Raw genomic sequence first — 16,429 nt, 5'->3', positions numbered from 1 at the left:
AAACTCACAGCCGAGTACATGCTCAAGTTAGATTCAAAATGGCTTCGAATGAGTATTGAGCTTCGTCAAAACTATAGCTGACCCTGATGATATTTGGCTGCTATGCCAGGGGTTTTCCCTCGTTGCACTGCAAGGGAGGATATCAGGTGTGATGTCGATAAAATGTTGTGGCCAGACAGAGAGGAGAGACTGGATGACCCTTGAGGCTGATACATATGCAGCATATTTTCTTTTTTCTTGCACATCTTGTACAACAGTTCCTGATACAGTTTTTTCTGTACAAGCTTCGTTTGTGTGTTTGTGGTTGGCTAGTGTGAGCAAGTATAGTGTGTGCCATGGCTGACATCAATAATATTCAGCTGCCTAAATATACAATGTTAGCAACTGGGCAATATTACAGAGTGGGTAACTATCAGCAATAAAAGCGGAATTATGGCCTAAAAAATGATGCATCCACACAAAATGAAAACACTAAATCATTCTATGGACAAAGATATCATGCTACTGTTTTACAAGGCAGCCATTGAATGTATTGTTCGTTATGGCATTTTGGCTTGGTTCGGTAACCTGTCCATTAAAGTAAAATCACAGCTCCAAAACTTGATAAAAAGGGCTGGAAAAATAATCGGCCAAATGCCATCAACTGCTCTACAGGAGCTCTTTGAGGAGGCGGTGAGGAAACAGGATCTCAAAATCACCCACGACCCACGGATCTTTTAATATCAATTTTGACTCCATATTACAATTCAGTAAATCCTTTTACAAACATATCATATGCCCATGGGGCGATGCGTGTGATTTATCCATTTCATACCTTTCCACAAAGCTTGGGGGTCATGGAATGAGATCAGTTGAAGAGGTTGTTGTTTTTTTTCTTGAGTTTACCTTGAAGACAGCACTTCTCCTCACCCAGGGCGGTACACATGTTGCCTGGGAGGGGGCTAAAGTCAGGGAGCAAAATTCTTTTTTATGCATTTACTTGTGTGGGAAACCAGCTGATTTGTGCATGTGGTCATGTGACCTGTTGCCAATCAGGAAGTGATAAAAAGCTTACCAGGTTCAGTCATTAGTCCTTTACCTCTCGCTGAGCGCACCTTCTCCTGGATTCTCTATTTACCTATTTACCTATTTTTTTGGGCCCCTGTCAGTCATGGGCCCTTGGAATTGTCCTAACTTTCCCCCCTATACGGCGCCCCTGACTGTAGGCTCCTAACGGCCTGAGGTTAGAGAACAGGTGTCACACTCAAGGACTGCGGGCCAAATCCAGCCCATCGCAAATTTGGATATGGCCCGCATATCAATTTAGGTTCACAATAAAATTTGGCGCACCTAGTTGTGTGCCAAACCAAGAAGACAGGAAACGGTTTTTCAAACTGCAAATTCACAAAACTCAACGCAGTATTTGAGACGCTTTATGTGGACCAAATAGGCTATATGAAACATACAATACATTCAAAAATATTTTACTTTTTGATGAAATGAAAGCATGTCAACAAACTCTACACGTCTGGCCCTAGATGTGATTCTCATTTTCCGGTGTGGCCCTTAGTGATGTTGAGTTTGACAAGCTTCTATTTACGGTATTACTGTAAACACTTTTGTGCCACTGAACTCCCTCTAATTATATTCCATGTCCCACATAGACCACATCCTGCCTTTAGATGTAGAGGGATTTCTGATTTTTATGTTTTACAGTAACTTGTGGTTTACTTACATGTTAGCCGGCATGTTGTGTAAAAAAGTCCAACATAAGACGCAGAGAAAGAGTTGCACTTCATTTTTCTTTTTGTCTGTGCACACCAGTTTACACCCATGTAAACCCATGATAGATAGATATATAGATGGATTATGACTGTGTCGCTCCACAACATCTGTTGCCTTGTTTTTTAATTAAGTGATTAGATCAATGTCCAATACTACTGCAAGTAGTATTTAAACCCACATGCCAGACAAAACGATATTTGGACATATAAAGCTAAAAGCACCTATAACTGTGCAGAAAAGCATTTAGGTTAATAAAGCTACAGTAAGATCCCAAGGCCACGTCAGAAGATTTCAAGTTTACTGGACTTGTGTTTTCAGTTTTAATGGGATTTGTCCTTCAGGGTAACTCCCCCTCAAATTACAGGTTGTCATACGTTATATATATTGCATTTCTGTTAGTAAACAAATGAGATACATGTTAACCAGTGAGCATTACAGATGCTGGTAGGGGTATTTTTCTTTAATTTTGGACAGACATAAGCACATTTCCAAAAATGTTGACCTACACCTTTAAGAGTCATTCTTACTTCATCTCTGACTTAATCCAGTTGTTGGCATGGTAGCTAATAATTTGAGGCCTGTGTCAGTTTATCTGGTTAGGTTGTTAACATGCTAACAATGTGACCTTGTGGCTTTCACGCTAAATTGAAAGTAGGCTAACTGTGCTGCTTTCACACCCACTTGCCCTTGACTTTCTATATGCTGTCAGCGGGTTCATTGAGGATCTTAGCTTTACTGGAACTATATGCCTGAAACCCTAGATGTAGCTTTCTGCAGCTGCTGTTTCTATGTCTCGATGAAAGAATAAACCTAGAATACTGAATGTTAGGTTTTTTTGAGTTTCCGTGTTACACTTTGCAAAACAAATAATGTATCCTTTAATTAATCATATAGCGGCAACTATAATCTTTAAATTGTTAACTGTATAATATAAAATGTATGTTGTTTCTCTGCAGGTAACGAAAGAAAACACTCACTGCTACATATAATTTATTAGCTTAACACTTTTCCAGATGGACTTGAAAAATGCATCGACATTACCATAGAAAATACATGTATAATTGTACAAAAACAAATAAAATTAATATATAAAAGTACATAGTTGTTGGGCTTGTAAATCAATGTTTTGGCTTGTGGACACTCCAGAGGGCAGCCCTTTTTGTGTGGTGGCACCGACATGGACTGGGGTGAAGAATGGAATGGTTCTTTTGAGGGAGGGTTACAGATTTAATCGCTGTCTGGGTCAAACAGTATACCTCAAACTGAACCCTACAAACTACAGAAGATCGCAGGCGGAATATGTTCATTGGAAACATGAAATCTGTTACTTAATGTTAAAAAGTGGAACTAAGCCAACATGATCTCACTCCAAACATACGCATTCATAAAGTAAAAAAAAACCAAGTTGTGTTGTTGACAGTTGGCCTTGGAGATTGTTGGATGGCAGTGTCTTTTGGGTGGATCTCCACCAGTCTTTTAGCTGTTAAGCATTCTGCTCCTGTTGTTCACATCATAATTTTGACTATTCAATGGAAATATTTTCCTCCTGAAGGTGTCCGTAATGAAGTAGTACGCAATGGGATCTAGTACTGAGTTGAGACATGCCAACATTAGGCTGTACCGATATGCATCCTGCATGGGGCATGGTGTATTTTCTCTATTCAAAGAGAGGAGACCCAGGATGGCGTGGTAAGGCAGGAAGCTGAGTAGGAAAATGAGGAGGCTGGTGGCCATCATCCTCTGGATCTTTTTACTGTCCACCAGGTTGGTCTGTGCCACTGAGCTTCGTCGGACAGCACGGATCAAACCCCAGGAACAGAGCAGCATGATTACTAGCGGGATCCCAAACCCCACAAACAGAGTGGGTACAACCACCAGTGGGTTTATGGCAAAGACCGGGAGGCTATCAAAACAATACTGCTTATGGTTCACAGTTTTTTGTTTAAGGTAGATGGGCAAGCTGGCCCCGAAAGTGAGCATCCATATTCCAAGACAAACCAGCGGTGCTTTCTTTCTCCCTGCCTGGACACGAGATGACATAGGGAAGGTGACGGCCATGCAACGGTCAAAGCAGATGCACATGAGAAGGAAGATGCTCCCATACATGTTGGCCTTCAGGATCAAACCAAGGACTTCACACAGCCACTGAGGAAGGCCACGATAGCCCAGATGGTAGTAGATCCTCATGGGCAGTGTGAGGATGAGCAGCACATCTGCTAAGGCCAGGTTAGTCATGTAGACAATGGTTTGCGATCTGGATTTGGTTAAACAGCAGAAAAACACCAATGACAGGACATTAAAAATGAGACCCACACTGAAAATAAAGGAGTACATGCACACAGGGAAGAAGTCAGTGTGTCCAGTGATGTTGCTGTAACAGGCGTCGGAGGCGTTGGTGGACATAATGACCTGAGATGGAGAAGAGAGAGAAGAGTGGTTAGAAAAAGTCTTTGTGAGAGTAATTACCAGTGTTGTAGTCAAGACCACCTAAACTGAGATCGAGTCATCACCAAGACCAAGTCAAGACCAAGACTTTGAGGTGTTGAAACCGAGTCAAGACTGAGACCAGACCAGTGCCAGACAGCTAGAGCTTCTCCTGTCTCCTGCATTCACTTTCTTGGGAGTGTGTGTTAAGGGGGGCGGGGAGAGTGGGTTAACAGTAAAAGATTTCAAATTAGAAATGAGTCAAGTTATTGGTTGTATTGTATTGTAGGAAGCTTTACATCCAATCACAGTGATGATGTTATACATACAATTAGACAATGCAGAGGCAACTTAGTGATATCCCTGCAGTTGTGGTATTGACCGGTCTTGAAGTAAAATCCAGAGTCCTCCTTATCCGAGACCGAGACAAGACCGAGTAAAAAAGTGGTCGATTCTGAGACAAGACTGTGACCTTCAAAAAGTGGTCTCGAGACCGGTCTCGAGTACTACAACACTGGTAATTACGTCCTCTTTAGGCAGCAGCGACACACAAGAAGGAGGTCAGGCATTCAGTAATGATGCTCATTAACTATGCTCTTGTAGCCGAGCTGCACCAATCACATCGGTGTATCTGATATAGATAGCTAAACAGATGACGACAGCGCAAGATGGCTACGGATGAACACCAGTTGTTTGAAACAGCTTTGGCCACTACAATGAACGAGTTAGACTTGGCTTTTTATCTAAAAGAGGAACAGAAGACGGCGCTCGAATCGTTCATTTGCAAGAAGGACGTTTTTGCTGTTTTGATACGGATACAGCAAGAGTTTAATCTACCAGTTAGCTCCATTGGTAGCTAAGAGTTTAATCCACCAGTTAGCTCCGCTGGTAGCTAAGAGTTTAATCCACCAGTTAGCTCCATTGGTAGCTAAGAGTTTAATCCACCAGTTAGCTCCTCTGGTAGCTAAACGTATGGGTACGCTCTGGATACGTCACACCGTGTATTGTTGTGATTGGTCTTAGTGTTATCCAATTGCGTGCAGTGGGCCATTTTCATTACTCATTGCTAGACCCTTAATCTTTCGGATTTGGGTCTGGATTTCCAGGCTAGGGCAGAAACGCTGCAACGGCCCAAAACTTTCCATTAGGAAAATATGAGCAGCAGCTCTAGAAACGATGCCACTTCAACAACAACAAAAAAGTTACGCAATACCGAAGGGGGCTGTAGATTCAGGTGATAATTCTCTATAGGTTCATTATAACGAGCAATCCCTTTCACATGAAACATTGTTTTCACGTCATTTCATACGTTGTTATTCTTTTTGTAACAGCTCACATTGTTATTCTAAAAATATCAATAGAGCTCTACATTGGCCGCCCACTTTTTTCATATAAGTATCTCCCTTGATGTTTCATTAAATGGTTATATAAAGAGTTTTATGCCTGGAATTAAGCCAACCAGCTCTGAAATGAATCAAGACCATAAAACATTTGGCGCAAAAATAACATTTTGAAAAAGACTGTGTACAGAAAGGATCATAGACTTCAGTGGTAGCAGCTCGCTATAGCGAGTTCCACCAATCCCAGACGTCGCTGTAACGCTTCAGATTGTGGGTAGTGTGGTATTTCTCCATAAGATCATAGTTACAGGAGAATAAACCTTTGTTTCACAATCTCTTTATTCATCATTATGGCTGATAATCAAAATCCTTCCGGAGAAAATGAATGGGATTTTTTCTTCCGGGAACCACACTGTTGAACTCTTTTATAGTGGCTTTAACCACGTCATACAGGCCTACTTTGCTAAGACATGTTGTATATTTTTACTGTTGGGTGAAAACCTTGTATATCCAAAACGGTTGTTTTTCAGCAAATGAAAAAAGGCTAACTTGAAGACATTTTATTGAGCTATTTACCTCAGACAAAGTCAGACGGAATCGCCTCGTCGCTGTTTAAACATTTGTAAAACCCACAAATAGATGTAAAGGGTGACCAATAACATTGATTTATGGAAAAAAAAACATGAAAAAGATTAAATTTATGGAGATACAAGGTTACTGCCCGACAGTAACGGCTGTATTACTCTCATTGAATAAAAGTGCTTAACACATGATGTTTTTTTTCACAAGTTCACTGATGAAGCAAAGCCATTTCTGGTGATGTGTTTCCCCCCTAAATACAGTTCCTCCTTAGCAAACCAGCTCATACTGATTATATCTGCTGTTGCTGCAGCTCTTCTGCACCGCTCTGCTGAATACATGTTTGTTGTTCTGCATCGACCTACGCCCTTTTCTACAGTCCATGAAGGTGATCACTCCCTGTGATCATCATCTTCATTATGCGTCTGAACTCATTTTTTATTGTTATTACTTATATCTTTTCTTACGCTGGTCTGCTCATACATACATATTATTAGTTCAAATTGTTACCCTATTCACCTGTAGTGTCTTGAAAAGTGTATGGAATTTACAATATAGTAGAACATACTTTACATATCTTAAAATATACAATCTTATAAAGGCTGCTTTCTCAAAATGAGTTTTGTTCCAATACTCTGAGCCAGGAATGTTCACTTCTGACTTTGTAAGTTTCATTCCTATCTATATTCTTAAGGTTTGTATTTCATTTCTAATATATCATTCATAGACTGATTTACATGATGATCTATACCTGAAAACATGTGAATTTTTTATTTTTTATTTTTATTGACAGTATTTTCTGATTTATGGAGTGACAGAAAGAGATATGCAAAATTCCCTCTGTAAAAACCTTTGAGTATAGTATGTCAGCAAAATAAAACAAAATCATTTTGAACCTCACTTTATCCAATTTCCAAATTTCTTTTCTGGACTTGTAAGTAACAGCATATATTTAATAATAAGACAGTGCTTCATTTGAGTATTTGAACACTTGTAATACACAAAAGAAATGCCTTAATGTAAGTGATTGTATAAGTTCACGGTGCTATTTGTAATGTGTTATCCTATTCACCTGTAGTGACTCCTCTTAAGAGGAACATGGTCTGTTTCTCAGCCTGCAGTTCCTGCTAGAAAGCAGATCTGGTTTGGGTTGCATTCATTGTTGCACTCTGCAACAAATTAATCTAATGATCTTCATTGTTTCCTCTTTAGATAATGAAACCCAACTTTATCAAACATTTGGCTTTGGTTAATATATAGTATGTCTGCTTGGGTGCTAAACACACATGGTGGTACAAATGGAAAAGGAAAGTGAGAAGAAGTCATTTTCATTTGCATTCAGCACTTTTCGTTTGTATTTATCTGTAGCCAGGGTTCAAAATGAACTTTTTGATTAATTCATTTACTTAATTAACTATTAATTAGCCAAATGGCTGGTGAAATGTTCAAATTTGACCAGCCACTTAATAGATCACCATTGTTGATCAATGAAGCAAATCTACCTGCTCACAAGTCATTTCCCATCAGGTTATGATTTGATCCTGTTTGACAGACACGTGCGGTGCAGCAGTAGCCTACATTTTTACAGTACGCGTAGAAATGAGCTCACAGTGAGAATTTACCTGTTGGATGATCAAAAAGAGGATGAAGATCCAGCGGAAGATGAGTGTGTGTGTGTGTGTGTGTGTGTGTGTGTGTGTGTGTGTCTGTCACCACAGCATGCTGACACCCTTATACTCCTGTCACACTTGGTGTGAGATGCAACACAGGAAGTTGATCAGTCTCAAGATGTAAGACGTCTCTCTCTCTCTCTCTCTCTCTCTCTCTCTCTCTCTCTCTCTCTCTCTCTCTCTCTCTCTCTCTCTCTCTCTCTCTCTCTCTCTTACACACGCACGCACGCACACACACACACAATCGTCATGGGCGGTGCTAAACATTGCACAGAGCCTGCAAAATAGTCGTGCGAGAGAAAACTCAGATTGGACAGATAGTCTAGCTAGCTGTCTGGATTTACCCTGCAGATCTGAGGAGCAGTTAATACATACATACATAATACAATGTTAATACATTAACAACATTGCCTTTCGTATTGGCTGAAAATGTAAATATTACTGTGATATAATGCCACAGATCGACAACGTACATTGTTTAGAAAAAGCGGAGTCATGTTTGAAATGAAAATAACAGTAAAGGTTCTTTAATTTGATGTCGGACTGTAGACCTCGTGGCGCAACGGTAGCGCGTCTGACTCCAGATCAGAAGGTTGCGTGTTCAAATCACGTCGGGGTCAGTTGTTTTCCAAGGCTGGTGTCTTTCTTCTTTTCATTTCGTGTTTCTTATCCCCACGGTCAGCACCCAAACGGGGTCGCTTTATATGAACGCCAGATTGTGGGATATTTCCATAAGACGTACTGTATATTTGCAGTGGTGAAATAATAAAGGCCTATACACTTTTAAGGAAAAAAATGTAAATTTTACACCTGTAAAAAATAGATGTCCAACATTCAAATTTTCAGTTGAATGCAAAATGATGTATGCATAGTAAAAATGTACTTAGCCTATATGAGTATCAAAAACAAGTCAAATCTTTTTATTTTAGTAAATGGATAGAAATGAGAACGATGAGTTATAATGACCTTTCATGGGTCTATTTTATGTATTAGGCTTGCTTGTTTGTTGATAGTTTGTTTTGTTTTATTTCATTTTTTAATGACTTGTATTGTTGTTTGATTTTGTCTGCGTACGTCCCACTCTGGATGAATATTTGCTTTAATATGTTTTAGTTTGTGTCCCCCAGTTTTGATCATATTTGGCTGAAACACAATGACTCATGAGCTCATTTTTGACTTTTCGTCGTTTACTGTTAGGTAGTTTAATCTGTAATCTCAGTAACCATTGCAGCTGTCAATGCAAGGACCTCAAAACTGTACTTTATTTAGGTAAATACTTATTCACATTCCACTGGATATTTGTTTGATATACTGTTAATATACATGTATCTACTATTTGATTCATGATTCATTACTTTTGTGTAACCTAAGACTTGTTAAACTCATTTCAAGCACCTAAACAATTTGTCCACATGACTAAAGGTATGTGTTTACAAGGGATATGAAGAATTTCAAAGTATCACATCAACTTTTCAGCAGGAGGGCCACATTATCTCTTTACACGTTGCTTGAGGAGAAATTCGGGCCTCACTATACAGAAAGCCAAGTTTATTCTGAGCACTTTGACAATAGAAAATAGATGACAACTTGTTATGACAATCTTTTGATGTGGGTGTGTATTTCTGCCTCTCAGACAGTCCAGGTTTTAGCCTCTGTTAAATCATGTTTCTCTGTTCTCTGTAAGCCTATGTTTGGAACAAAATATTTTAAACATACAAATTTATAGATACAAATACAGCATACATCCGTTTGCCCCATCTACAGTCTTCCATCAGTGTAATCTAAAAAACAATGCAATCGATGATGGATATAGTACCAGTCATTCCTCTTGAATCCTTCTCTCTCCGCCTCTATCTCATCACCCCTCGGCGCGGCAGATCAGGAAAGTGGTGATGATGATGGCGATGATGACAGAGTTGATTGGCGATGGTGATGATGATCCCTGTCATTTCTTCGTCAAGAAGTCATGGTGTGCTCTCGTTCATCTTATTGCTGAGAGAAGAAAGAGAGACAGTTAGTTCAATCACCTGGTGCACACTTCATACTAGGGCTGCACGATATGAGGAAAATACCTAATTGCCATGTTATTTTGCCTGATATTGCGATCGCGATATTGGAGGGAATGATCCTTTTTGTATCATCATTCTCATTTTCACTGAAAAACAGCGCTAGTTCAGACACACATTGCACACAGTTCAGTAGCAGAGTGAGACACATCACTGGTTTTGGAAGCCCCCCCCCCCCCCACCCCGACCTGGGTCGTGAATCCGGGTAGATTGAGGAGGGTTATGCCATTCAGACAGACAGTCGACCTGGGTATAACCCTGGTTGAGGCATCGGTGTGAAAAGGGGTATAGTCTGCTCTGGTCTCACCTTATCGCCGCAGGTGCCACAGATACATCCAACGAGTCCGTTGACCATCTGGATGGCACACAAGACGAGCTCCAAGCACGCTGCCACCAGCAGAGTGGAGAACAGGCCCACGTTGAATTCAACCACGTTCTTCGGAACGTCACACAAAGCCCATTGGTCTTTGTCAGACAGGTAGCTCCCGGAGCTGAAAAGGATGAAATTTAGTAGTGCAAGCAAACGTACAGTAGAACACAGGGACATGCACAGCTATGGGCTATTGTTGCCTATAACAGCCTATTTGCCCCAATTGGCTGAGTTGCCCCTCTGTAGACAGAGCCTGAATAAACTTTTTTGCTGTTATGCATCAGTAAGATTAGCCCATTATTAGTAAAGTTCAATCAAATTAAATATCCTCCAATGTTGTGTACATTTTTTTGCCACCATACGTCAGCTTCAGCTTTTTTTTTCTTCCAGGTTAGAGCAATGGCCCCTCCAACTGTCTGTGCACGTCCCTGATAGAACATTACATTGACTTTAAAGTATATTTTTTTAGAAATGCAGTTCTCATTACATGTATAACGTCTATTCATGGAGACTGCCTACCTGTTAGCAAAGGGCACTTCCCATTGTTGCGTGGGCCACCAGAAGCACATTGGCCCGTTAGAGAGGCCCAGGGCAGCAGCACTCAGACTATACACGGCCCCCAGCACCCCAGCTGCTGCGAAACCAATGGACAGGAACATCTGCATGGAGCACACACACACACAGTGGAGTCAGTGCTGGAGGGACAGATTCAATCACAACACTGAAACGGCATGCCAACTTTTTTAGAGATTTGACATTTTGAACTCATCTCAACTTTATAAAGTACCTTTCATGCAAGCATGCAAGCCCAAAGTGCAACGACAAATTACAACAAGACAATAAAGTGTTAAAAATTAACAAAGAAATCCAACACACAAAAATAAACACCAGGGTTAAAAATGATATAAAACCAATGATTCACACTTATGAACATATATAGGCCAGATTAAAAATATAGCTCTTCAATTTCCTTTTGAAAATACAGCGAGAGCTTGCCATTCTAATGTCCAAAGGCAGTGAGTATGTAGGCAGGGATTTTTCCCTTCTGAATTTCCATTACTGCTAGCCATTTCCAAATGCATACAGCAGCCACCGGCTGCCATGTTCTTCACTACAGTGTGAAAATCAAATTCCATCACGGTTATCATCTGAACTTAGCCCACAATAAACACGATATAATATGTTATGATGATATGTGTGTGGGGCAGAGGGGAGAAGCAGCGTGCTTAGCTGCCTGCCACAGTGCCTTGACACTAGGGGGTCCTCAAAAACGCTTTCTCCCACTGGCTTACAGTAACTAAAACCTATGCAACTTTGTGTCTGAAAATGTATTCTGAAAAGTTTAAGAATACAGATTTTCGGTGAATAAAAGATCATTACATTGCACAGAGAAAGGTTGGCTTGAGAGAACAACGGTATTTCAGCTACAACTGGAAGATGTCCACATCTCTTGCTGCAGGTTTCAACGAGTCAAATTTAGGACTTTTAAAGACCTTTTTAAGACCATTATGAATGAAATTTAAGACCTTTATCACAACATCAGCTGAGCCCTAAATTCAGTTTTTTCAAGCCAAGTATCGCTAAACTTGCACTTTCTCATACCTGAAGAATAAAATCCGTTTCATGTCTGTGGTACAATGAGAGAGAGACTCGCGCCAAGAACACGGAAGCTGATTGGCTGCTATATAAGTAGCATGATGGTCTCATTTGTAGTCTTAATACAGCAAAATTATATTTGGACTAGCGAAAGAAAGAACTACAACAACACGATTAAAAAAGAAAGAGCATTAGAGGTAGCGTTGCATGGACGTAGAAAAATGAAGACCTGTTTCAAATGATTTAAGACCTAGAACACAATACTAGCGAATTTAAGACTTTTTAAGGCCTAATATTTAGATTTTTAAATTGTATACTTTTTAAGACCCCGCAGAAACCCTGTAATAACTTGTCTGTACATTTTAACCTGTACTACTGTCTCGCTGTTTCCTGTTGCTCTGGTCTCAAAATCATCTGGCCAAAGGACTAGAGTTGAAAATTAGCTGGCTGGCTAACACTGGCATGTTTACTGAAATATTGATTAATGTGTGTTGTCCTTTATGAATAAAAAATAAAAAATAAAAAAAACATGATGGGGCTAACATGGTACGGTAGACAAACATATAGGCAACATTTGAGTCAGACAGTTGACATACTGTACACACTCACCCCACAGCGGTTGGCACAGCAGTTCTTAGCACTGGTCAGGTGAATGTGGATGGCAGGAATGAGGACCTGGCAACAGAAACAGAGGAGGGAACAGAGAGAGAGAGAAATTACATTTAATGTAGGTAGCGCTAACGGAGACGTAGCTAACGTTATGGATGGCCTCTGTTGTGACTGTTTCCCGACGCTTCATTAAACTGCCGTTAGCATCGTTAGCACCCTGCCCCGAAATTAAGTGCTGGCCGGGTACGGATTGCTGTAATGATAGTGGCTGGCTGCTAGCTGACTGGGGGCTAACGGTAACTAGCTAGCTATAAGTCTCTCTGCGCCGGGGGAGTGAGGCAGACCGACCGGAGTGTGCTTGCTGGCTAAATTAACATTAGATTAATTGTCTATCTATACAGCTAACGTTACTAGTGAACTTATGCGTGGGTTAGCCCAGTGCTGTTAACCGTGGTCAAAACAATCATACTAAAAATAACTTTATGAGCATGTTGAACGATGAACCAAGCATTAGCATTAACGCTAGCTACTTGTCAACCAGCACAATGTAGTAACGTTAAGCTGGATCAATATTGATATGTATCAATAAATAAGGTCTCTGCTGTATTACTGTGTTGCAAAGTGGCATGTAATCAATCACAAAATAATGCTGTGTGGTAAAAAAAAAAAAGCAGAATTAGGTTACGAGTATTTCTTTCTGTGACGTAAGTATCATCTGGGTGACCGTGTTATGACGGAAGTTACGAGTAACTAGAGGGTGAAAGGTTATATGACGCCACTGACAGGCAACTAAAGGAAACGTCCCGCGTCAAAAAATAAAATAACAGATTTCTCTGGGTTTGCCATTTGGTGAAAACATTTGGGATAGTGTAAAAACACAACTCATAAAAAATATATAACATAGGTATGGTCGTTTTTAGACATTTTAAAGCAGAAATGTTACATATTGTACCTTTAAGTGCCCCTTTAATTCAATTGAGCCTAGAAAAATGACACTTATCACATCCCATCTCTTACCAAGTGGTTTCTTTTCTTTATGATCTTTCTTTTTTAATCTGAACCAAGTAGTTTCAGTTAAAACCTCAACCATAGAAACCACTACATACATACTATATACATTGAAATCATTATATCACTTCCAGAGGTGGAAAGAGCACAAAAATATTCTACTTACGTAAAAGTACTATTACTTTAATGAACTTTTACTTAAGTACAAGTAAAATTACCAGTATAAAAATTCAAGTAAAATGTAACTCATTTAAAATTTACTGAGACTAAAAGTTACTTACTTACGTTTTAACAGCAGGGAGGAAATATTCTTTTTTATTTATACTTAATATTTTATTTATATGTATTATACTTATTTAATTAAAAATAAAAGTCTTTTGTGATTTATTAAGGGCACAAAGTCAAAATCCTTTATAAAAAAAAAGCAAATTAGAAGTAAAAAGCGTTTAAAGACCTTTTTTACTCAGTAACAAATGTGACTGAAAATGTAGCAAAGTACAATACTTCAAATGAAACATACTTAAGTAAAATTACAGATCTTAAAAACTACACTAACTAACTTTAAGAAGTGAAAGTACACAAAAAAACTACTCAATTACAGTGAGTAATGGTGATTAGTTACTTTCCACCTCTGGTCGTTTCTATAATGGTAATATGGACCTTTTTTTTGTTGGAAGACCTAAGGCATTACTCCCACTGAATGTAATCTCAATCTACTCACCATGATTCCTCCTCCTATAAAGCCCCCCATGTATTTGACCTCCTCTGTGATTTGGCCCTCTGCGGCTGCATACTTTGTGTCAAAGTCAGGGAAGAAGAGAATGATGTTGCAGATCATGGACACTAGTGCCAGGATGTAGAGCGGGATGGCGATAAACTTAGAGCAGGCTCCCGTACACATGTTGGCGGCAGGTGAAGGTCTTTCAAAAAGGTAAAAATGTCGAAAATCCTAACCGCTCCTCCAGTCTAAATATTCAGACTCTCCTTAACGAAAGCTTTTCCTCTGTCACTTGAAATATATATTAGAGGTTTTGGAGGGTGGAGGGTATATAAAGGTGGAGCTATAGGAGATAAGCCTGATGATCACCCTCTTTATGGCCCAGACTTTATGCCATGGGTGTGCACATTGTTTCCATGGGAGCCATAAAAGGCAGGTCTACATTATCTTTTTGTGAGCTAACGGAACTTCCCTTTTTATTAAGCAGAAAATAGAAAATAACACAATACACAACTAACCTTACAACAAGTACTTTTCCCGCATTAGCACATATTGGGGTTTTTTTGGGACTGGGGTTATATAAAATAATTTGGATTTATGGTAACACTTAGGGTGTGTTGAGACTGAACGCGAGGCAACTTTTAAAGGCAGTGCAATGTTACATATAGTTCATGGAAAGATGTGGGCACAAACCATGGACTGTAAAAATAGTGGCCGTAGCATCGGTGACGTCAGCCATTGGTTTGTGGACTGCAGTTTTGAAGCTGGGAGTTTGTATTTTAGCCGTTGCCATCATAGGCACAGGCTAATTATTGCTAACTAAAATAACTAGTTAACACTGGGAATTAAACTTAAACAGCTAATGTAAGTTGAAACTGCCTGCGACTAGACGGTAATTCCTCTACTATGCGACAGTAAGTTGTGTGGTTATGACACAATCGTTAGCCTACTTTTACAAAAACGTCTGCTACGGAGCCATACAGTGAGATACAAGGTAATGGAGCCTTGTATACATTTTCGTGTTTCTTTAGAAATAAACAATGGACAAATAGAGTCTTTAACGCTTCAGATGTAAAGTTTTTCGCTGTCAAAGTGGCGCCAAAATTAATGGCAGTCAATGGGATGCTAACGGCGGATGATGGCTTGATAGCAACAAGATGGCTCCACAGGAGCTACGCTTTGCGGAGGCTGGCTTACCCCCTTGATTTTCACGGCTACTCCCATGACGCTGACAATGGACACGAACCTTAAGCCAGTGTTGTGTGTGGTTTCAACGGCACTGTGCTAAGCTAAATGCTAAAGATTGGTAAAAAAAAACAAACAATTGGTGGGAAGCAGTGGCAGCAAAAACTGTCCTGTCCTGTTAGTAGTGTCTTGAGGAGTGTCGCGGGACAGTCAGACACTGTCCTGTGACACCCAGACACTGTCCTGTGACTCCATTACTGACCCGGGACAGTCAGACATTGTCCTGTAGACTGTCCTGTGACTCCATTACTGACCCGGGACAGTCAGACACTGTCCTGTACACTGTCCTATGACTCCCATGACTGTCCCGGGACAGTCAGACACTGTCCTGTACACTGTTCTGTGACACCCAGACACTGTCCTGTGACACTACTAACAGGACAGGACAGTTTCTGCTGCCACTGCTACTGCAATTGGTTGAAAATCAGCAAACTTTGCTTACTGTAAGTTACCAGCTAACACCAGCACTAGCTAGCTAGCTCAGTTGGTAGAACGCTAAGCAAGACCTTTTTAGGCGAACAAAATGTTCCAATTAACTTTGCATGAAGTGAAAACGCACAGTGAGAGGGTCAAAGTTTAAGATGGACCATGGCAAACACTGAGAAGTCTTCTTTTTGCAGCTAGCATCTGTACAGTCAGTACCTTACTACTCTGGGAGAATAAAGCTAGAACACACTTCAGGTGAATAACGTGAAGCCTAAACGTGTCTGCATCTAATGTTGAGTCAACACTCCATCCATCCATCTTCATCCGCTTATCCGGGGTCGGGTCGAAAAATCGAGGAAGGGATGAAGTGACCCTGCCTGGAGGAAGCCCGGGGCCCCCGTCTGGAGCCAGGCCCAGATGGAGGGCTCGTCAGCGAGCGTCTGGTGGCCGGGTTTGCCACGTAGCCCGGCCGGGCACAGCCCGAAAAAGCTACGTGGCGGACATCCCTCCATCCCATGGGCCCACCACCTGTGGGAGGAACCGCTGGGGTCGGGTGCGCTGCCACATGGGTGGCAGTGAAGGTCAGGGTCCTCGACGGACCAGACCCGGGCAGC

General features: G+C 40.6%; 2 protein-coding genes and 1 non-coding gene across 3 annotated transcripts; 1 reads left to right on the top strand and 2 right to left on the bottom strand.

The window, feature by feature from the left end:
- Positions 1 to 2,737: 2,737 nt before the first annotated feature.
- LOC144534477 (lysophosphatidic acid receptor 6) lies at positions 2,738 to 7,860 on the bottom strand. Its single transcript, XM_078276417.1, has 2 exons — positions 7,730 to 7,860; positions 2,738 to 4,173 (listed from the first exon to the last, which is right to left on the bottom strand). The coding sequence occupies exon 2, from the start codon at positions 4,165 to 4,167 to the stop codon at positions 3,241 to 3,243; it is 927 nt and encodes a 308-aa protein (XP_078132543.1). The 5' UTR covers positions 4,168 to 4,173; positions 7,730 to 7,860; the 3' UTR covers positions 2,738 to 3,240.
- A 465-nt stretch (positions 7,861 to 8,325) lies between these two features.
- Positions 8,326 to 8,397, top strand: trnaw-cca (transfer RNA tryptophan (anticodon CCA)). Its single transcript has one exon. It is a non-coding gene; the product is annotated as a tRNA-Trp (tRNA).
- A 1,366-nt stretch (positions 8,398 to 9,763) lies between these two features.
- Positions 9,764 to 14,327, bottom strand: tm4sf21b (transmembrane 4 L six family member 21b). The gene is made up of 5 exons (XM_078276641.1): positions 14,148 to 14,327; positions 12,419 to 12,484; positions 10,733 to 10,872; positions 10,151 to 10,334; positions 9,764 to 9,769 (listed from the first exon to the last, which is right to left on the bottom strand). Exons 1-5 carry the CDS (start codon positions 14,325 to 14,327, stop codon positions 9,764 to 9,766), a joined length of 576 nt encoding a protein of 191 aa, XP_078132767.1.
- Between the last annotated feature and the right edge of the window lie 2,102 nt (positions 14,328 to 16,429).

This window comes from Sander vitreus, chromosome 19 (genome assembly GCF_031162955.1).
Source record: "Sander vitreus isolate 19-12246 chromosome 19, sanVit1, whole genome shotgun sequence".
Lineage (NCBI taxonomy): Eukaryota > Metazoa > Chordata > Actinopteri > Perciformes > Percidae > Sander > Sander vitreus.
Note: the sequence above shows the minus strand (reverse complement) of the source record. Positions and strands in the feature narration are given on the sequence as shown.

Bases quoted from the DNA above. Each gene is read 5' to 3' on its own strand.
- tm4sf21b (XM_078276641.1), bottom strand. From the start codon at position 14,327: ATGTGTACGGGAGCCTGCTCTAAGTTTATCGCCATCCCGCTCTACATC. The intron at 10,873-12,418 runs GTGAGTGTGTAC...TGCTCCATGCAG, and splicing joins GCTGTGCCAACCGCTGTGGG to ATGTTCCTGTCCATTGGTTT. The intron at 10,335-10,732 runs GTAGGCAGTCTC...CATCCTTTTCAG, and splicing joins GAAGTGCCCTTTGCTAACAG to CTCCGGGAGCTACCTGTCTG.
- LOC144534477 (XM_078276417.1), bottom strand. From the start codon at position 4,167: ATGTCCACCAACGCCTCCGACGCCTGTTACAGCAACATCACTGGACAC.